At 43.5% G+C, this 23,030-nt stretch overlaps 1 protein-coding gene across 5 annotated transcripts in view; it reads right to left on the bottom strand.

The window, feature by feature from the left end:
- The window catches only part of ARB2A (ARB2 cotranscriptional regulator A), a 272,896-nt gene that overhangs the window by 5,721 nt on the left and 244,145 nt on the right, over nucleotides 1-23,030 (bottom strand). For 2 of the 5 annotated variants that reach the window (XM_068422780.1, XM_068422783.1), the window contains 2 exons: nucleotides 7,627-7,755; nucleotides 6,872-6,951 (listed from right to left, as the gene is read on the bottom strand). The exons of 1 other annotated variant lie outside the window; for it this stretch is intronic. In XM_068422780.1, coding sequence (XP_068278881.1) covers nucleotides 6,893-6,951; nucleotides 7,627-7,755 — 188 coding nt within the window. In that variant the 3' untranslated portion in view covers nucleotides 6,872-6,892. Of the gene's footprint in view, nucleotides 1-6,871; nucleotides 6,952-7,626; nucleotides 7,756-13,952; nucleotides 14,020-14,870; nucleotides 14,919-23,030 lie in introns of those variants that run through there. 2 more of the 5 variants (XM_068422782.1, XM_068422784.1) reach the window with 2 other exon arrangements.

The following is a 23,030-nucleotide window of genomic DNA, read 5'->3' as shown; positions in this document are numbered from 1 at the left end:
AAACACAGTGTTTGGACCTCAGTGTGCACTCGAGAGAAACTTTGTTGTATGACCTGGGCACTAGGTTTGGGCAGCAGCAACTCTCACCCCATGTGCAGTGTGCGCTCAGGACCCCACAGGAGCACCAAATACTGTGGCCCTTGGGCAAGGCGTAGTGCCAGAAGTAACTATCTCAATTTACGGTAATGCAGCTCCCAACTGTGCGGTGCCGTGCCCGTGCCGGCTCTAGCCGCGAGCAGCATGTCCACCAGTGCCCACAGTGCACGTGGCATCTCTGCAGGCAGGGTCCAGGCAGCATCTCATCTCAACTCATCTCAGCACTGTTCCTCACTGTGTCGCAGTTTGTGACTGTGTTCTCTGTAATTAGTACCGCAAGTCTGGAACAGCATCACGGTTCATGAGGTTCACTACCTTTCAGCTGAAGAAAAGCATAACTCTGCATCTATGAGACAACATATGGTGTCTCAGACTGGCTTGGAAACGGGCGCTGCTGTCCTTCTTGGGTCGTGGCTAGAGCACTTGAGAAGACAAGCAGTAAGTAACGATACAGGGTTGAAAATATACCTATGAAGTCCCAGAGGGATTGGTATTAGGGATCGAGTCTTTTAAACTCGGTTATTAGTGATCTGAAAGAATAATGAGAGCGCTTATTAGTTAATTAGATTAATTAGCAGATGATATATTGAATAGGAGATAATGCAAAAATAAGAAGGGACAGAGAAATAACAATAAAAAGGGCAGCTGAAATGTGTAGGAAAAATAAGGAAGGGGAAAAGCAAAAAATGAAAGTGGGATCAGTGCCGTGCAACGTGACCGGGCGAACGGTCCCAGGGACCATCTGCACACGTGTGCAAACGCATTTTCGCCGCCTCCCCTTTCCACTTCCACTCAGGAAAAGCAGCTCTTCACCCAGCGAGGCTGATGAACTCACACGCCTGTGGAGGGAAGGAGCTCTGCAATCCCCATAATTCGCTCTCGCAGAGTGATTACCGGCTGTGTGGGACAAAGGTGCCCTCCTACAGTGCCTGCCCACCGCGCTGGACAAAAGCCTCCTCCCACCGTGCTCAGAAGATGTGTGGCACAATGGTGGCCCCCTGCCGCGTTTACAAGATGTGTGGGACAAAGGTTTCCCCATGCTGTGCAGGAGCAGAGAGGGATCTCGGTACGTGTCTCTGTGCTGAGATATTTATGCGGAGAAAAGTTTCCAGGTTGAAAAGTTTCTCCACAGATATTAGCTGCAGGGCTGACCTTGGGTCTGCTTCTCTAAGCGGTGGCTCGTCTGTAAATAGCGCGGGCTTCAAAACGAATTAAGGGTGCTCCGTGCCTCAGGGTTTAGTCCCCATTGGGATGGGGAGTGTTGCTGCTCCTCACCAACTGTCTTGCTCAGCGGAGAGTTTGCAATTGATTTCAGCAGGAGTGAGCTCTGTCCCGGTGGTCATGGTCCGTGCCGAGACCCTGTCACGCTGCAAAACGTGAATGCCAGTTTTGGGCAGGACATCAGCCTTGCAATCTTGTCCCCCAACACTGGCAGCGATTGCTTTAACATTTATGATTTAAGCTACACCAATATAAAAGGCCCTAAGCCTTATCAAAACTTGATTTGAATGCTTCAAAGGGTGAAATACAGACTTTCGGGGGGCATTTGCATGAAAAAGCACTTTAAAACTTACTGAACATGTTTTATCCTTATTTCCATAACTCTGAGAAGCAACACAATTCATTCTTCCTTTACAAATAATGAACAAACAAGCCAACCACATCTGACGTGGGAACGTGACAGCAATATGCCTTTCCAAAAGGATTTTTCCTCCTCAAAGTTATGAATCAATGGAAATTTCTTTCTTTCTTTCTTACATTACCTACACACAGACAGAAATTAAAGTCTCCATACAAGACTTTAACTCTTAGGTTTGTAATTCCATAACTCTGTAGTGATGTAATGATACTGTTCAAACCCCCACGTATGCGTGAGAAAGATAATTCCTGCCTCTGCTGCATCCATCTTCCTGGATGCTATTAAATGACTTCTGTATCACACAGTTATTTCTAAACAGGAATTTAACTTCTTTTTTTTTAAACCTTTGAGTTCATCAGATGTTATCAGGAATGACAGAACTATTTTTAATTCATAAGGTTTCTCCATTTATGATTCCTGGATCCTATGGATCTGCACCGGAAGAAATTACTGTGTCTGTTGTGACTATTTTGCTCTGCAGATGTAAACCTCCAGGTCTCAAACCCCAAAACAGAAGCTGCTCTCAGAGTATCACCAGTAAAGCAAAGGAAAAAGGAAACTAAAAAAAAACATACCTTGCCTAAAATCACTAAATACTTCTGACAGGGAGGATGAGAGCTTCAGAAAAAACTGGGAAGGATTCCATTAGCTCAAGAGCTTTGAGAACCAATGACCTTAGGAGCTTCTGCACACGCACTTCTAGACACGGCAGTTGTAAAGAAAGGTTAAAAGCTTAGGCGAAATTAAGAGACAAGCCATACAACAATTAATGAAATGGAAGAAGTGATTTCTGAGGGGACATAAAAAAACCCCAAACAAATCCTAAACCTTGGTGTGTTTAGTTTGGCTAAGAAGTAATCGTTTGTGGAGTCATGGGCATGATAATAATCTAAAAGCAACTGCGTAGGGAAATGAATTCTTTGGAGGAGCCAAGAGGGAAGAAACGGAGAAACCTGAAGAAATTAGATACAGCTTACAAAGGGAGATTAGACACACAGTAAGCTGGCTGGGATGCAATATTCGTCCAAGAAAAATTGTGGGAACCTTTGTGGCAATGGAAGAGAATAGCCTGAACATGCTAAAGACATTTTATACTTGGTTATTATCTCCCATGACCCAGACCAGTGTTTATTTTTGTTGGAGATTTATTATCTCCAATATCTTTAGTGGGATGATGGAAACAGAGCGACAAGCATCCCGCCAACCCAGAACAAAGATTACCTCTGAACTCCCACACTCGCCATCAGCTTTTTTCCACCCCTCATATACAACACACAAACTACTCACAAGAAGCAAGCGGTTTAAAAAGGTAACGAAATGTTTAATAAACTCTTCTTGCCCCACGAGCAACAGATGCAAAGATTCACGCAAAAGCTCAGTGCAAGCTAGGTTTGCAAAGCAGGAAAGAGACAGGAGGCTAGCACAGCTGTCATTTTTCACCACTCTTCATTAAATATTAAGGGCAGTCCCGCGAGCATGGGTCATTTGTTTGCTCCTCTGCGTGCTAACTGGCCAAATCAGTGAAACCTGTAAGGTCGTTCCGTCCTGAGTGCAGGTTACCAAAAGTCAGGTCATTTTTTGGGTCACCAAAAGTCAAGTAATTTGCTTCTGAGTATATATTAAAAAACAAAAAAACCCCAGAGTATCAAAGAGCTACAAAGCCTTCCCAGGAAGAACCAGGCATTCAGCACAGAACTGCTATTAATATCAAGGCAAATAGTTATAGTAATATGAATTGCATATAACTGCATTAAAAAAGGAAGGAATTACAAACAATTAAAAATGCAGGCTGATCAAACAGCATTTCAAGAGACGGAATAGTTACAGGATTTCAGGCTGTGGGCTGGTCTGAATGGCTGCTCTGTGGTAAACAGTTCTGAAAAGCGAATGTGTCCTTGGGTCCGAAATTTCACAAAAAGTCTTATGCACACATTGGACTTGATGATCTTAAAGGTCCTTTCCAACCAAAACGATTCTATGATTCGATAGGCAGGAGCGTGGGCGAATGGGCAAACCCCCATAGATCTGCTCTTATCTATACGATGAACGCCATGAGACTGGCTGGCCGTGGGCACAGACAGAAAGATCAGATACTGGGGCCGGATGCAGACACCATGAATAGTGGGAGGGCTGGGCGGGGTCTTGGGTGGCACTGTTTGCATGAACTTCTCTCCGAGGCGCCGGTCCTCCCAGCCTTGCTTTTGGAAGGGGAATGGGAGAGACTTGGCCACCCACCAAAGGGCAAAGGCAGTAGCAGGTAGGAGAGCTGCCACCAGCCAGCTGAAGCTGAAACAGCCCAAATTTGCACCAGGACCCTGGCTGTTCCCAGGCAACTGTGGGGATGAAGATGTGCAAATGCAGCCTTTGCCCCGGCATCATTTGAGGACTGCCAAGCAAAGGGAAGCCACAACAAAAAACAATGAGCCCCCCAAAATTCGTGCCAAGGCTGGATTTTCTCTGTGAGAGCCTCATGTGCAGACACCCTTCTTGCCAAACATCTGCAGCACTGCCCCACACAGTGAGAGGCAGCAAGAACAGCCAGTCGGCGGGACACTAGGTAAAGCTCATGTCAGGCTTCCCAGGGATCCAGTTCGAGGGGAGAGGATGCTGGCTTTGGGGCTGCGCTATACGTAAAGCTGCTGAAGACAGGCTGAGAGAGTTTCGTAAGCCTATGAAGACAGGCTGAGAGAGTTGGGGCTGTTCAGCCTGGAGAAGAGAAGGCTCCAGGGAGACCTTATAGCAGCCTTACAGTACCTGAAGGGGCCACAAGAAAGCGGGAGAGGGGCTTTTTACAAGGGCATGGAGTGATAGGATGAGGGGGAATGGTTTTAAACTGAAAGAGAGTAGATTTAGATTAGATATTAGGAAGAAATTCTTTACTGTGAGGGTGGTGAGACACTGGAACAGGTTGCCCAGAGCAGCTGTGGCTGCCCTGTCCCTGGCAGTGTTCAAGGCCAGGTTGGATGGGGCTTGGAGCAACCTGGTCTAGTGGAAGGTGTCCCTGCCCGTGGCAGGGGGGTTGGAACTAGATGATCTTTAAGGTCCCTTCCAACACAAACCATTCTGTGATTCTATGATTCTATGAATGTGTGCTCCCGGTGAAATGCCACGCGATGCTTGGGGGACGATCTGCTCCATCAGCATTATAGCACCCCACCTGTCACCGGCTGAATCAGATCTGCAGCGTGTTACTGAACGACACTCTCACAGGCAGCAATTTCAAACGCAGGGCATGTTTGCAGGAGAGCAATCTATTTCCTTGAAGAAGGGGTCCAGTACAGATATGCTCAAAATTATACAACTACAGATTTTAAAACTCAGGTTAAAATGGTGTAGCATGCAGAGAGAAGCAGGCAAGGATTGAAATCATATCTATATCTATACACCTGCATATCTGTATCTATACCTCTATATCTCTGTTTATTCTATCTATATCTAGATCATCTCTATCTACACCTCCATCTATCTACTCATATCTATAACTACACCTTTACCTGTATTTAAAGACAAATATAAAAATTCTTTACCTGTTGAAATGCGAGATAGGATATTCAGGTTACATCTTATGAGACGTTTTTGGGGCAAGAACATACCTATGGAAGGTGCAGGATCTCACCACTGGAAGTTAAGAATAGGCTAGACAATCATCTCTTGGGGAGATTATGGGCATAGCTGACTTCACCTTGGGGAATGTGGACAAATTAGACAACTCCTTGGATCTCTTTCCATCCAGCTCTGTCTTTTAATAGTCTGTGACTTTACTTGCTTTATTTAGGCAACACATAAAGTTGATCATGTTTGCAGGGTACATCATAGTAGCTCTGAAGCATTTGAATAACATATATTAGTGAGCTAAGTAAATTTTTAAATGTAGATGCATTTTTTCCTACAATCAACCAGAAAAAAAATATTTATAAAATTGCATCCAAGAGCACAAATAAAGTATTTAGCATTCGAAAACCATCATTTTCTCAGCCAGGAGGAAGGAAAATTATCTTTTAAATAAAGGAAGTTTTGACCTGCTCAAAACCCGACACTTCCCGAGAGAACATACATCCACGTGGCTTCTTGGGCGAGACCACTGAAAAACAAGTATTTAAGCTTCAAAGCTTCCACAGGTTTTAAACCTGAAAAATACTAATTTACATGACAGAACTCAGCATGCTACAGCATCATACAAGCAGTCAGTTACATCTCTTTCTCCTCACTGCTTTCCAAGGGCATGCCTAGTGGACTTTTCTAAGAGAGAAGTCATCATTACCGTGCTTTTGCAGACCGGGAGGCTCAGCCGGTGGCAGCACCAGGAACGGACCTGAGCTCTGCCAAGCCCAAGGCTGGAGCTCTGCTCACTGAGCAATGCTGCCGGCATTAACAAGTGCATAGCATTTATAAAATATATTCAAACACGACTAAAATGTACTGCAGCGATACCTGTGAGTTAATTTAATTCGAAATACTGAAGGGCTGATTTTTAAATCTGAGTTTATTCCGAAATCCTACAGCTTTTCAGTGCTTATAGGGCAGAGCTCTGAGGCGTAGTCCTCGTTGGCGAGCTCTGCTAACCTGGGAGAACACTACTTATGCACGTAGTGTCACTGATGATGGCAGGACTGGATGTGTGAAAGGACCGGGCACTTACGAAATAGCTACTCTCCACGATGGTGTTTTATTGCTATTTGTTCCTAAACAGTAACTGTGCCATCAAACGTCCGGATGGAGAATTAATTATTGGAAATAATTCAGAAAATGCTGGTGTCAGCTCACTTCAGCGAAGAATACCACAGATTTTGTAAAACCCACCAAGCAAATGTAATTATGTAAATCACTCGAGTAACAGCTGTACCAGCAGTGTGAGCACCAACTGACCCGGCTTTGGTGCTTCCCAGAAACACAGGAGCCAAGGCAACGCTGCAGAAATGGCAGCACCTGCACCCAGAGCAGCCAGGAAGGGCAGCAACGCTCTAAAATCTCGTGTTATGTGATGGTAGACACAGCCTATCTAAAAAAAACGGGAAAAGGCTCTTCATCACTAGCAGGATAAGCACAGATTTGCAACTGCAATAAAGCAATTCTAAAGTAAAGCACCTGAATATAATTTTCTTCCCTTTCACATCAGGAGTGGAGCTTGGAAACTGGTGTGGATGCCGACATAAGCAGTCATGGAAGTAAAGAAGGTCTTTCCAGGGACAGGAACGAGTCCATGTCTAAGGAACAAACTGCAACGGGAATGTGCACAGGGTGTGAAGCACCGCAGCAAATGCCCCATGTTTTTATATTTCAGCAAGAATCTGAATTCATACATCATAAGCCCTTCGTGAATAAATTAACCCCCCCCAGTGGAAAATGTTCTGCATAAGGTACATTTCAAAGCGGTTTTATTTTTCTTTCTGAAATTTCTGCTTGTATTATAGTGTCTTGTTATATCTGTGTAGGCAAAGGACTACAGTCAACACAAGCCCAGAGTATTTTCATAGGTATAGGAATGTTATTCACTAACCTGTCTGCTTCATCTTATGACTATTGCCTTTGTCTGGCTCCAACCCAACCAGCTCAACCCAGCCCAACTTAACCAGCCCAACCCAATCCAACCCAACCAAACTAAACCCAACCTATGCCAACCTAGCGCAACCCAATACAACCCAACCAAACCAAACCCAATCTAGCCTAGCCGAACCCAACCCCTCCAATGTGCCATTGGCACCATTCATTTTCTGCCTGGTCCTCTGGTGCACAGCATCCCTGGAGCAGCCACAGGATGGGCAGTTCCCCCTGATTTTCCTTCAGAGGTTAATTTTGTGACGGGTAAAACAAAAAAAAACCAAGAAGCCAGATGCTGCCTCTGCGATGCTGGCTTGGCTTCTGGGGAAAAGCTGAGCAAAACTCATCTCCACCTGGTCCTGCCCTCCTGATGGCTGCAGCTGCTGGAGGATGTAAACGGTGTGGAGTGCAGGGGAGGGCAGAGATGGGGCCGTCCTCTCGCTTTCCTGTTCCCACAGGACATCTGCTCCAGGTGCCACCAGCTGTGGAAAGGACGCAACCCCTTACATCAAGAGAGACGAAACTTAACAGCCTAAGCCCAAGTGATCCTGAAAATCCCTATTCAGCTGCTTGCCACCCCCCGAGGTGTCTAAGCTCCACAGACACCTCAGCTTCTGACCTTAAAGCTTACGCCTTATTACAGCATTGCTTCTGTACATGCTCAGAAACACCTCCAGTTTGACAGGGCAAATACTTTCACGGGTCTCAGGCAGATAGATGCCCTCCCCACCCTGTAAGTAGGTGTGCAAGACTCAAGGGGAGGAATGCTCTCTTCACTCCTTCCCAAGGCTTCATTTACTCTAAATCTCTTCCCACTCCTTGCCTTTTTTTCTTCTGTCTGGGACATTTACTTCTCTGGGACACCTACTTCTCCAGGACATCTACTTCTGGCTTTGGCAGGTATTTAAAAAACCTGGACACAACCTGCACCTACCACCTAGGTGTGGTGGTGAGGGTAGAAAAAGAGGGCACATCTGTGAAAATGCGGCAGCCCTACCCCGAAGGATAAAATAAATGAGTAGTTGATCATCTAGGTGTGAATGGTAGTTTCATGGGAAATTTAGTACATTTTTAGTGACTTCATGGAAAGGAAACACGTCTGAGTTTGTAAAATGCCCTAGAAGATGGAGCTGGGCCACCACAACACAAACACCAAGTAACAAATGGAGTTAAAAATTCAAGTTTTGTGAGTCACTGACAGACTGCTCATTTTGATAAAACTTTAATTCTGTCAAGGAATGACAAAAAATTTGCTGGAAAAAAACTGCAAAAAAATTTGTGAATTTGAGGTGTGAATAACCCTCATGGACTTGCAATAAGTCATTTATTGCTAACCCATACCCGTTACATTTTTCTCACTTGCATGTCATCAGCTGCTGTGTGTGGATGTACACAAATACGTATTTACTCACAGACATACACACTGTACACCTAAGACCTATATGACCCACTTACAGGAGTCTGCATAGCTGTATTAGTGAGAAAGATGGCAAGAAGACAGTGCTGTTTCACCAGTGAATTTACACTGATACACTGAGCGTTAACCTTCTTTTATTAGCGTGACCTTTGCTGGTCGTTGCTAATGAACATTCTTGAAGAAGGCAGGTGATTGAACCTGGACTGTGGGATTTTATGGACAATGATCACTGTTGTGGGTCAAGTACACCTGTGCTGCAATCATAAAGTTAATAACCTCTACAACAACAGCTTTACATGCGGCTGTCTCAGAAGAATGCCATTTCTGTAACTCTCAGCCTTTGGAGACGCTATTTATAATTTATACCCAATCTGAAGTGCAAAGATTTTTCTCTCCTGCAAGTCATGGTAATCAATACAGGTCTGCATCTATTACAGCCCGATGAGGTGAAGTGTGCAGCAAGGATCAGCTGCGCTGGGCAAACGCTGTGGCTCATAAACATGGCTTTGCAAAGAAGCCCATCTCCAGTGGCCGTTCCCAGCATCTATGCTGGGAGTGCAAATAAAGGGGGAAATAATTCTTTGTAAGGGTGCCATCCCAGCTGCTTAGTGTCGCAAACTAAATTAATTGCATATTTGCCTCAGAACTACTCAGAAACTTGAGGTTTTTTGGCGCATCGCATGGATTTTGGGCTTCTGCACCCTAATTCGTATCACATCAAGACTTAATGCAGGATACTCTGAAGCTTCCATATCATGGAAACCGGCAATTTAAGACTAAACACTAATTTGCAAAGGCTTTGCAGATGTGAATTACACTAAATTTAACTAAGCTGAACAATATCACACTTCCCGTGACTTAATCTCAGAGATGTCATTAGAGGGAGAATTTGAGATTAATGACCATAAAGCTGCATTTTCACTCCCCGCTTAACCCTCCTCCTTGCTCCAGCACGTGGCAGCTCCATCTGGGAGTGCTCCAAGCGTTTCCCTTGTACACGTGCCTTGCCTCCTACTTCTGCTGAACAATGCTACCAAAAATCAGCCATGGGTGATGTTTGGGATGCAAGGGCGGCAAGCCAGCCAGGCAGTGATGAGTTTGAGACAGGCATCAGGTGGGGGAGGTGGTGAAGACTGGCATCACAGCAGCAAAGCGAGGCGCAGGCAGGGCGAAGGCAGCCGTAAGGCAGACGAGACAAGAAGACATGTTGCACGTTGGGATGCGTTGACCTCTGCCAACGCCCCACCTGACATTCCTGTCTATGGGAGCCAGACACACGGAGCGTGAGCGTGGGAGGTGGGTCTGCCACCAGCAGCAGGGAGAACTCAAAAGTCTGTGATGAACGTGAAGGGAAACATTAAGTTCACGGTAAGGAAAAAAAAAATCCAACAAAAGAAACACTTAAGAGCAGAGGATGCTCACTGTGTGTTTGCACATGTGACCCATGGGGCCCCATTGCTGAGCTGCAACTGGAGAAGGCTCAGCAGGACCGAGGAACCAGTGGGGCGAGGGACAGAGAGAGGTTTCTCCTGGAGGAACTGCAGATCATGTCCTGCCTTGCATCGACAGGAAAAGCACAACCAGACAGAAAGCAGCCCTGAGATCAGGGTCTTTCTGCTAATCCAGTTTTAATCACCCAATTGCAGAGCAGCAAACTTTTTAATCATTTCATTTAACCATTGCAATAAGTAAATAAGCTCCATTTGGGAGACCATATTTATGCCAAAATAAGGACTGAATCACTATTACCCTTAAAAAAAACCCCAAAACCAAAAAAAACAAACCATCAAGCTCCAAACCCGTATCTTCAAGCTGACACAGTCATCTCAATGTTGAAGAAACAATTTACGATTTCCCTACCAGCCAGAGAGAAAAAGAACCCCAAAGACAGAAAACAATGAAGCTTGATGACGTCGGTGCATTTCCAAACACAATTTTTATTTCAAAATGCAGTCCTGATCTAACAACTGATCTTTCCATGTGGAGTCTTCCAGCAGAACCAGTGCTGTTAAGTCAGACTGCGGAGCTCCCAGAAAAAGCAAGCAAGATCCCTCATGTCATGGTAGAGATCTTTTGCCAAGCATTTAGTGGGTTCTGAAGAAAACTTTAGTTTAGTCTCTCCCAGCTAGAAAGATGGTAAACCTTGGCAGCTGGAGATGGCAACGCAAGAACCTGACAGAAAAGTATATTTGCAAGAGGAAGAGAGATGAAATATTTAAATGAGTTTCAAAACTTGGTCATTCAAATTATTTTCTTTTCCTTAAGTGGAGAATCTCAAGGTTTTTTTTCACAAAATTAGAACAAAATGAAAAGAAGTTGTTGGGGTAATTTCTCTCTGGAGAATCACTGAACTGGAATTATGTCATCTTGCATTAAAATTATCAGTTATTGCCACAGTTGGCCCACACATATTATATTAAAAAAGCAGGAAGAAAATCACTTAAATACATTTGGGGAATACTTTTGTTTGTGCTCCATGAATATCTTCTAATACTTATTGCTCCAATTTGGCTTGGTTTCTCTAAACCACCGTAGGTTGTTTTTTCAAAACAAGTTTAAAACAAACTGTTGATATACTAGGGAAAAAACTGCATGGGGAAAAACAAGATTGAGGTGGGAGCTGAAGTTAGTCTAAATGAGAGCAATATCAGCATGCAGAGATGCACAGACAAGCACAGTTTGACAGTCACTGCTCATAAAAGACCCTGCAACGAGTTAATATGAAAACTCAGCCTCCTGTAGAGGGAAGTTAGAGGGGAGCTTATATATAAGCACTTGAGGAAAACTTGCACTGTGGCTGGAACACATATAGCACATTCCCTGTTAGTCTGGGGATAAATGAATGTTATAACCACAATATATTGCCATATTAAATTAAGAAAACATTTTTTTTCCAGTCTGCTGTGAAAAGAGAAAAATCAATGACCGACTAAAAAGCAAAGAAGTTGCAGTCAACAACATCCCCATCTGTTTTGACGTTTTTCAGCTCCAGCACCAGAACGATACGAACACTTTGCATTGGTATCTCTGTAGCCGCAATTGTTACTTTCCGCGGGAAACCCATAGAGTTTTACAGTGCAGATATTCCAAATTTTCGTGTGTTTCAGTGTTGCTTTTCCAGGTCTGCATTCAGACGCACCGAAAGCCTATGGGACTGCCTCTGAGCAAGGGAGGAGTGCGAACCAAGGGGACAGGACATTGTAAATACAGCGTTTGCTTCCGTGCGGATCTCTCCTTCGCAAAGTTGGGGAAACCAGCAGCCGGGCAGCTCGGGGAGCTTTGCCCCATGTTGAGGGCTCTGCATCTGGGAGTCTGCAATGGGAGGACGGGGAGGAAAGGTCTGGGAGGACCGAGTTGGGGAGAGAAAATTTACCTCCTCTCCTCGCAGAGAGCTCACACACCATGGCAAAAACACAGCTGTATCACATTTCCATGGGACTTGCTTCTGTGCCAAAAAGCCTTCGGCAAAGGAGGACCACGAGAGCAGCTGTAGCTGGGAGAGGAGCAGCGCAGCCTGCTCACCAGGGCCGTGTCTTGTGCAGCTGCAGAAACCTGCACAGACCCCGCACGTGGAGGACGCCCTGCCCCACGCTGCACACGGAGCAGATGCTCCTGCTCTTTCACAAAAAGAGAAGTGGGGAATGCAAATCCACAGCCCCCGTGGTGGAAGTGCATCCCACTCACTACCATGATTAGGCAATAGGTGGAAGCATCAGGATTTGTCCCAGAAGCCTAAGAACAGGGGTGCTGGTGGGAAATGTTTTTGCCACTGGTCTGAATGACGAACCACCTCATCTGTGATTATTATTTTCCTATTTTTTGTCCAGGAGATGCTAAGGATGCACCTCAAAGGCATTGTGATGCCAAACTTGCACAGTGCTGACTGGACTGACTTCTAATGTGCATGCAAGCATCTAACTTAAGTTTCACAACAAAAGAGGTTCAGAAAAACAACCCAACAAACTAATAAAACAAATCTGTGACAGGCATGCTTAGCAAGTCAACTAGATGCAACAGCTTTGGTATGGCCTAAGAAGTGCTAAAACCAAATGCTTCCTTAGGAAACCCATTACTTAATGTGGATTTCTGAAATATGAAAAGCAGATACTTTTAAATTGGGTTTAGTACCCCAAATGGGTCCTGGAGACAGTCTTATCTGACTTTTGTGCATAACGCAAGTAGGTCCTCTGTAGGTGGGGATCTCAATAGTTCCCTTTATAAGGGCTTGTTTTCAGTTGCTTATAAATTTTGCCAAGCTAAGTCTTAGGGACGAAAATTCCCGTGTTCTGTCTCTGCCTCAGGCTGATTATTATTATTTTTTTATGTTTCAACTAAAAGGATTTAGTCACTTCAGGAAATAAGATTGAGGAAAAACATGTTTTGCCCCTGTTGTGAAAAAAAAAAAACCAAGAAAAGAGAAGAAAAGAAAGCCTTACAAGAATTTTGCTGAGCAGCTCCTGCGTCTCTATTCTTCACAGCAATAGTTTGAAATTTGGAAGGTGGGATCCCTGTTGTCCTTTTGCAGTTCCCATGAAAAACCACCCAGCTTTTTGCCTGGTCACAAGCCTTTGAAAAGTCTCATTTGCATATGCTCAGCACAGAGTCCCCAGAATTTGGCAGCCGATCTGGCCAAAGACTCCTCTGAAGATGCTATTTGCAACGGGCAAGCTCCAACCCAGGGCTGACGGGGCTGAGACAGACTTTTTTTTTGCAACTGCTGCTCCCAGATGCTGCAGGCAATTGTGGCATCAGGCACAGGAACTAAGCGCAGGCAGCACTCTGTCCTGGGCTCCAAATGCAAGCAAAACAAGGGGAGAAGGGAAAAAAAAAGCAGCAATGGAAACAGAGGGAGAACTAGTCCTGGGGGGCAGGGGGAAGAGTGGACCGAGAGAGGAGATTGACCATGCAAAAAGATCACAGAGAAGAGGCACAGGAACACCAAGGAGGTGGGTTTGGGGGTGAAGGAAAGACCTGGAAAAGTAGGAAACTGGCTGCAAAGAGAGGTTGGGGTGCAGAGATGAGGGACAGCAGACAGTCTGGACACAGCAGGGACAGGAGGGCAGACGTGGAGGGGAGGAGCAGAGAGCTCGGGGACCAGAGGGGGATGTGACTTTCCAAACTAGCTGAGAGCAGCCTTCTGGAAGACTCATCCTCTCTGAGCAAAGACAAAACGGACCAACGGGGTCAGTGCTTCATTCTCCCTCAGCTGTGGTTCATTGAGAAGGTGACCATCTACTACTTGAATACTCCCAGCTCCTTTACCTCGCTTCACCAGCCCACATGTCTGAGCCCAAACTCTGGATCTGAAATTTCCACCTCCGCAACCGACCTGCAGCAATAGAGCACCACATGATAAAATTTTCCTTCTTTGTCTTACCGTGGTTAAGGAAAACACACAGAAAACTACATTAAGAGAGTATTTGAAGCACACATGCTGAAGGGACAGGTTCAGGCCATGCAGTTTAGTAAATGCCAGAATGGCCTGGGGCGAAACTGGGGGGAGACGGTGCTTATTGGTCCTGCTCTGGTACACCTTTTGTCTATATTGCATAGTTTTGTGCTGACCTTGAGGATCACTTGTGTTTTTTCCACCAGGCTCCTCTGTTGACCCACAGCTATTAGCTGGGAGCAGAGAGAGCTCGTCCAAACAGCTTCGGCTTTTGCAGCAGAACATGAAATAATTTCATTTATAATGCAGTACAATGAGTAAATGAAGGAAAATGTAATACAGCTTGGATATGGGAAACTCATGTAGTACAATGCTAAGAAATGTATATTGGTCATTACATGAGGAGTGAATGAAATTAAGTATTGGGATTAAAAAAACACCCAGGTATTTAAAGCAAAAACTAATTGCTATTTTAAAGAACATCAATAGGGAATTAATCGAATTAATCTCATTAAGGGGAAAAAAATCTTTACAGAGTTCCCAAGCTCCAAGGAAGGTTTTTTGGAGCATCTGCAGGCAGGAGTCACACTGCCAGCAATGATCTTTTACCACTGAATCCCTTGCAGTTGAGCTGGCTCTCTGATCTTTACCAGTGGAAAGGCACTGCTCATGTGGTTTCTGACATCCAAAGTTTCCAGGTCACCTAACTTCCCAGTAGCCGAATAAGAGCAAAGCTACCTCTAATGGGCAGTCATATTTACTAACCTACAAGTCATAATTTTATCTTAACCTACCTGATGGCAACTGTTACTTCAACCTGAGAGCGTAGTTGCATGATGCTGTTGTGATCGCCGTAAAGGATGAGAGATAATACAGAAATAATAATTTGTTATGAAAAAATAGATGAATGAGGTATACAACAAGGCAACTGAAAGCTTTGTGTTTCTATTATTTCATTCCTTCATGAGATGAAGACCAGCAGTAATTTGAAGAGACCATGAATCCCTCAATTATATTGTACGCATCAATGGGTTCCCCCCTGTAGACATTTAAGTGAGGCAACCTTTGTTTCACAGTAGTCTGTCATTCTTATTTCCTACCTGTTCAAAATAAACCTCATGTCAAGCCAAAATAATTGGTCTCCTGCAACTTTTTCCTAAGGTGGTCCACCAAAAATTCCTGAAGCATTAGCATCTAAACTAGTAGAGGAGCTAACACCTGTGGTGGGATGAACATGACAGTCCCAATGGACATCACAGGTCGGCTCAGTCCAGAGATGCACAAGCCATGGCTCTGCAAATCTGCTGGCACAAGAAAGGAGCTGCAGGGGACAAATTGCCCTCGAAGGACAAAATTTCTTCACCAAAAGGGTTGTCAAGCATTGGAACAGGCTGCCCAGGGAAGTGGTGGAGTCACCACCCCTGGAGATATTCAAAAGATGAGTAGATGTGGTGCTGAGGGACATGGTTTAGTGGTGGACTTGGCAGTGCTGGGTTAACGGTTGGACTTGATGATCTTAAAGGTCATTTCCAACCAAAACGGTTCTGTGATTCTATGACACAACAAACATAGAAGCACAAAAGTATAAAACACAAAATGTTTGTACTTTGTCATTGTTTGCTCTACCATGAGCTTCAACTGGTCTGTCACTGTGCAGAGTAGTGGGTAATGTTAATCAATTAAAACTTTGAGCACTCCATACATTGTTGGAGCTAAGAATGGCTGGTCACTAAAAGCAATATTACTCTGTAATCACATCACATGCATCTGTAGACTCATCCCTGAAGTTTGCTGCCATGGCTATAGTTAACACTTACTCATTTTTAAAGGTTTGGTTAACAGAACAGTGAAAAAAGAAAATGAACAAATGAAAAAAACAGTATGAAGAATCACACAAGACATCACAAACATAGCAATGGCAGTTTTAATGATAATACTATAGGAAAGAACACTGCATCTAAATTTTTACTTTGTATGATGTATGATGCCATGACGTATAATGAGTTACTTATTTTGGAAGGACAACCATGCACGGTTTCTTTTCCTTGCTTCAGCTGTTAGCACATACATTTCTGTGCTAATGTGACAGTATTCTTTGAATGAGATAAAAAGGAAGGACGACATTGCCACAGGCCACTCCGCAGCAAACAGAATCAATTACCCCCAAACAACAATTTAGTTGATCAATTTCAAATACAGAAAATCTGCTGAGTCCAGTCAAGTCATAAAAGGCTCAGTGTCAAAAGCAGGTCCCTAATACTCACACAAAATATGTAACAAGACAGGCAAATTACAAAAGCATTAATCTGCCCAAAGAGGCAATCACCTGTGCAGACATTCACGTTCGGTAGCATATTTATGACAATTATACTGCTCATGCATCATGTTACCATTCAGATAACACAACACACGTTGCACACTCTCATCCATGTTTTATGGCAAATATCTTTTAAATATTACCAACTACTGTTTGTGGCCCTGTTTACTAGTGTCATATCACAACACACCTCCTGGACTTGGCAATGACAGATCCTGCTGCACTTACTTACTCGCAGGAGTATTTTTTGCTCACCACCACTGGATGCCATACCTTTGCTCTGTGCAGTACAAAACCTGCTAATGCCAAAAATCCCAGTTCTTAGTGACTCTGAACTGGCATGATGTTACAGCACCTTGATTTATTCCAGCTGAGACTCTTAACCCATGCATCTATCTGTACCCTTTTAATTTCATGAGACACTAGGGAAGGAAAATGCTCTCTCTCCTACCATGGGTGCATATGCATGCGCCCTAACAGACAGTGTCTTGGTGTACATCAGCCTCTCAAGTATTTGGTAAAAACTCTCCAATTACTGGTCAGATTTTCAGGACAAGAACTCTTCTATTCCCTTTGTCTTGAATGCAAACTGGGCACTAGCACAAACATTCCTCTCTTAAATAACTATATCCTGTACATTTAACCCTCTAAAGCCAGAAACTGAGCAGCTAACCCATTATAGAAAGCCAAATGTGCACAAGACAGAAATAGTTTGTTGAGCAACAGTCACTGGGCTTTACTGATGGTTTTGGGTTTTGCATGTTCTTCCCCTTCAACATCTTCCCCCAAAATCTGAAGTAATGTCACTAAGCATAGCAGACTACTTGGCAGGCTTCTCAGGTAATAGGCTCATGATACATATGCTGATACAAGACTAATTTTTACTTAATGTGGATGAAGTGTGTGAATAAGAGTGTGAAAAATCTGAAGCCATAATAAAAACAAGACTAAAAGAATGTGGCTTTTCACTCTTTAAAAATAAATACTGGAAAATTGTTTCATTAAATAAAATTGCCAACTTTGCAATCCATATAGCCTGCCCCTGTAGCCTCTTCAAAGAAAATAAAGATAAATCATTACACAAGCGGCAACATAAATCTGTCCTTCTCTGGCACTTTTGCTACGAGGAATGTTTGAGCTGTGAATTTGTAAGAAGTTTAAACTATGAAATGATGAAAACCTGGCACTTTCACAAAGCTCCAGCAACAGAGAAATACTCCACATCAGGTAGCAGTGCTTAACACCACTGCTTTTTGCCTTCCTTTACCTGTGGCATGGTTCACGACTCTACAGTCATGGGGATCAAATGTCCTATGGATCCCTTGGGATTTATCTCCTCCACCTGGAAGCTTGAAATTATGGGGTACGGTAGTGGATGATGTAGATATTCCCCTTCAGTCCCTTCTGTTTTCATTTATGACATTAAAAATAAAACCAGCAAAATTCTTGAACAGTTATTCCATGTCCCAGATCGTCTTAGGAGGAACAGGCCAAAGCCAAGCTTGCTGAGCCATACCCCAACCAGAATCCCCATGGTTTTACAGATTTAAGTAGCTTAACATTATTTCAGTGTGCCACGCTGTCACAGAGGGGCATTATAAGTGCTAAGGTTGTCAGTCTGCTGAGCTATCAAAGATTAGTTCATGTAGAAATGTATCAACATCCTTCACATAAAGCTAATCAAATTTGAAATTACTGACATGTCACCTTGAGGAGGAATTTGATTTATTATTTGCAAAGTAATCCAGAAAACAGTGAGGTGCACAGCTATAAGAATTACTGTTACACTGACTTTGTGACATTACATTAGTTTTGTTGTTGCTTTTGAGCCTTCACTAAATAATAATAACCAAAAAAGCTTTCTTTGTGCCTTTAAGTTGCATGGACGTGAAATGCAGCTGCTTAGAAGTAATAACTCAGCTCGCATCTAAAACTGCACAAGAGTTGTTTGCTGTTAATTAATCACAGAATCACAGAATCAACCAGGTTGGAAGAGACCTCAGGGATCATCAAGTCCAAACGTTGCCCTGACACCACCCTGTCAACTAGACCATGGCACTAAGTGCCATGTCCAGTCTATTCTTAAACACATCCAGAGATGGTGACTCCACCACCTCCCCGGGCAGCCCATTCCAATGTCTAATAACCCTTTCTGAAAAGAAATTCTTCCTAATGTCCAACTTGAACCTCCCCTGGCGAAGCTTGAGGCTGTGTCCTCTTGTCCTATCGCTAGTTGCCTGGGAGAAGATGATACGTAACGGAAAGCACAAAATTGCATGCAGCTATTTTTCCTCTCTGCAATGGTCTCATACTTAATGGGTAAAGTTGCCAAAAGTCATTTTGGCGCTATGACCTCCCTTGCTTGTTTCCCCCGCCCTGGGTAGCAGGGCCTGCTCCAGTGGGATCAGATTTTAAATGTCATGCAAATAGCATGCAAATGTTAAAATGTCGTGCAGTTTAAGTGCATACATAATTTGTAGCATATTTACTTATTTGTGCTCATAAATCACAATGCCTGCGAACACAAACGAGGCGTGCAACTGTGTATACATTTGTCATGCACAAACGTATGCTAAGCCCATCCGAAAATCTGCCCGCTTTTAACTTCACATCAGACGCATGACTTGGCTTTGTCTTTAAGACACAGACAACGTAGGGTCCCACTCAAAAAAGTCACACACCTAGTTAATTGTGCTCCAATATTCATTCAATCTGTACTGTAATTTAACGCACAGCACTCACGTACGCCATAGGCTAAGTTCTCTGAAGTAAAGATATGTTTTTAGCACTGATATTTGCTCCCTGTTGTTATGTATAGTTCTGAAGGTACACGAATGCATGTTTATGGCACAGCGTAAATAAGAATTCTGCATTTGAGATCAGCTATCCTGGTAAGTAAATGTCTATGCGTATAAACAAATCTGTTCACTACCTTCAAATATTTTTATTTGTCATGTAATTGTATCTCATATATATATCCTCACAGATGTATAAAATATATTCTCAGGAAAATTGCCACAGAATGTTGTTGCTTATATTAAGTAAATGGTATATTTGTGTACTACGCTCCATACTTACACACACGAAACATATTTGTATACATACAGAACTGCCAAATATTTCACTTCTGTTACTATACAAACAGGTTGATATTCCTGAAAAAAAACACATCTCTCTCCTAAATGTCCTAAGTGTTTTTGAGACTGAGTTACCAACATACCTTTCAGAAAATGTGTTTTTATACTGATAAGGCTACATCACGCTAGAACTAAGGATACTATACAGCTAGGTAGGCTTGCAGCTAAGAACATAGCTTTTATCAATCCAATTAAATCAAGACTTATTCAGGCTGCAGCCTTCACTGCTGTCATTAGCTGCTATCTCCCAGTGCCAAACACTCCACCTGAATTCCTACCTGGACGTAACCTGCCATTTCCCCTTGGTGGCTCATTTTGGGTATTACCAACTAAATCTTTGGACCAAGTTCCAAAAGCTTTCTGAAAGCTTCCCAGATGCTGAACACAAGCTAGGATGCATGGCGCTCCTTCTTGTGTTTCATCACCAAACCTTGCGGCAGGAACCAGAGATGCTGGGATGGACTGATAAAATGAACTGGAGAAGTGTGCAGGAGAAGGTAAAATGAAACTGTGAAGAACTGGCTTTTTACCATATTCCAAATTTTCTTCTTATCCCTCGTGTGGGCCTTGCTAATCCATAAAAAGAAACAAAAAGTGCACTTACAGATGGCTTTGAAGACACTTGCTTCAAACTGCATCGATAAGATCAAGAGGAAACTTAGATTCTGAAACTGGGAATTTTCAAAATGGAATTTAAATAACTAAAAGAGTAACAAGGGATACGAGGTGAATTTCAAAATATTAGTGTTAACAACTTTCTTTTTTTTAGACAGGTTCCCTCTGGCAAATAAAGCTGTTAAGTGATTTCAATAGCATGAACATTATACACAAAAATGTGATATCATTAATAACAATGAAAAAGAAAAGAATTCTCAAGGGAGATATAAAACCCGTGTGCAACAAGTTACTCCCTCACTCTCCTAATCCAGTCTGAGCCATTTAATTTCATGTTTTTTAAATATATTAAAAGGCTTGTGCTTTTTTTTTTCCGTCCCACAAAAGCCTTTTAAGAAGCATTCATAACACTGTCACAAAAGTAGAAAGCAGTATGTTAGCACAGACTACTTTGTGTACTGGTTATTGCAGGGAAGGATAGCCCCTGATGCCTAAGCTGAAGCTGGCCTGACAGATCAGACCCTCAGGGTCTTGAATTTACATTTCATAAGCTTAATATCCTGCCTGATTTATGATTTGCCTCCTTAAACAAAGAAGGTTGTACTTAACAACTTTACTTTTGTGTGGGTAACTGTTGATCTGAAAATGGCACATAAAATGCATTTACATCAGCACTACTAATAGGCTCATAATGATTCTTTATTATGTTTCAGTGAAAGGCAACTGAGTGACAGGTAACTGATTTTGTAGATCAAATAACTTTCTGCCACCCCCACACAGCTCCCAGCTGCTGCACACTTTATATGCCAATACAAATACAGTTGTAAAGTAGACAAATATATTATAACTACGTTATTAAACGAGACACAACACAGGGTGTTGGAAGAATTTGAGAGCTGTTCAATGCCATGACTGGGAATTAAAAGCACGCGAAATCAAACTCTAAAGGGGTTTCAGTGCAAAACTAGTGCAACCCTCCCTCTGCCACTTTCTTATATAAGATCTTAGAAATTATTTTGCTCAGATAATACCTGCTTTTTTTTGTCTGCAGAGGGCTGGAGAAGCCCAGAGCATGCTCTCACTCTAGGTGTAACAGATATTTAAAGCAAAGCATCTCAGTATAAAGACAGATGTGCAAAACTCCTGACACCGATGGCTGATGGTAACGACACCACGCAGCTGCGATGCACACTCCGCTGAAACGCTGCAAAAGCCTCCCGTGTGCCGAATTTTATTTTTATGTTGCTGCACCACGAGTAAATAACAATAAGACATCAGAGCCTGTCTGATAATCTTTGACAACAACCCTCACCCCATCATCGTGGCCACGGGAGAAACCAGCACGTACGCAGCCCTGACCCACCAAGCCTTTTATCTGCATGTGTACTCTCCACGGACCGAGCAAATAAAGGGCAACCGGTAATTTACACATGAATCAACTTTCTCGGCAGAGCAGGCACCAGAGACGTCCCTTTTCTCTGCCGCAGAGAGGAAAAGCATCCAAGTCTGAGTTTGTCTCCCCAGAAGTCGGGCGAGCCAAAGAGCGATGCGTCGGGAAGCGGTGGGTCGGCAGAGAGATGCTCTTCTGGACACCCGATAAAAAACGGCATCCACAAAGGAGTGGGTGAATACTGAGCTTGAAACAGGACTGACAGCATCAGCGAGCCTTTGTCCTATTCAAAACAGGTAATGTCATACAAACTGAAGCGGAGATACAATCCTGATAGAAGATTATACAAGATACCTGAGCGGGTATCTGTAAGGAGTTCAGCCTACATTTTAATAAGGTGCGGATCTCACAGTGCCTCAGGTCTCATTTCCACTCGCCTGCAGCTGCCTTTTGAAAAGGTACGCGGATCATCTCGGGCGTACGAGAGGCTGGTCACGGGCGTGCATTAGCCAGCACCGATAAAATAATCCATGAACTTTACTCGTGATGAAAATTAGCCTAAAGTTTTACAACGTGAAAGTCAGCTGTAAAGAGAACGCAGCGCTTGCTGACAGCCTGTACCTCATTACGGAAAGAAAATTTATCGGTCAGTAGGCACCACTCATACTCTCTTCCCCACGGTTAAAAGGGGTGAAGCAGGGCGTGGCACTGCTCTGTTGAGCAGCCAAGATGTCGGGAGGCATTTCTGTAGTTTAAGCCACGGCAAGCATCATACCACTATAAAAGAGAGGGAGATGTTTTATTGCTAGATTTAGCATTTTTTAAACGTCTGTTTTTGAAAACAGAAGTTTTCACACATTGCAACATCTACTCTGCTGCTGCCGAGTACCCTGCAGTGGGAAGGACGAAGCAGACTGGCACCAGTGAACAACCTGGAATAAATGTCAGAAGCCAGGTCACCCAGCAGTGCACATGTTTCTTAGCATGAGCAGATAAGGCCCCTCCACTGCTCCCCTCCTTGAGGAAGCCTTGAACAAGGCTTTTTGGAGGCAGTGGCTCTTGCTTTGCAGCTGATGGAGTATTTCAGAGAGACACATTTTCCTTTCCTGGGCCTTTTTCCACCTCACCACTGATCCTGCTTCCTTCAGCCCCATCCATCACTCTCCTGTCCCCACTTCTGCCACTTGTGCTAACATTTGCTCAGAAGGCCCAGGACAGATTAGAAAGGTGGGGGTGAAACTGCCATCACTGTCCATCCTCCAGGTAGCCCTTAGTAACTGTAGGCATTAAACAAACATACAATAAAGCACAACTATCTAAAACTCAAAAAAAACCCAAGAAAAAAGAAAAAGAAACCAGACTAGTGTGACTGATGCCATGACTTTGCCTTCTCTAAACTGAAATATAAAATAAAAACTGATGTTTTCCTTCTTCATACCCCAGGTAAGTTTCCTACTCTTTAAAATTACCCCTTTTTATTGGGGTTATATCC

This window comes from Nyctibius grandis, chromosome Z (assembly GCF_013368605.1).
Source record: "Nyctibius grandis isolate bNycGra1 chromosome Z, bNycGra1.pri, whole genome shotgun sequence".
In the NCBI taxonomy this organism is placed as follows: Eukaryota; Metazoa; Chordata; class Aves; order Nyctibiiformes; family Nyctibiidae; genus Nyctibius; species Nyctibius grandis.
The sequence above is the reverse complement of the archived record's forward strand: the minus strand, read 5'-3'. Positions and strand labels throughout refer to the sequence as shown.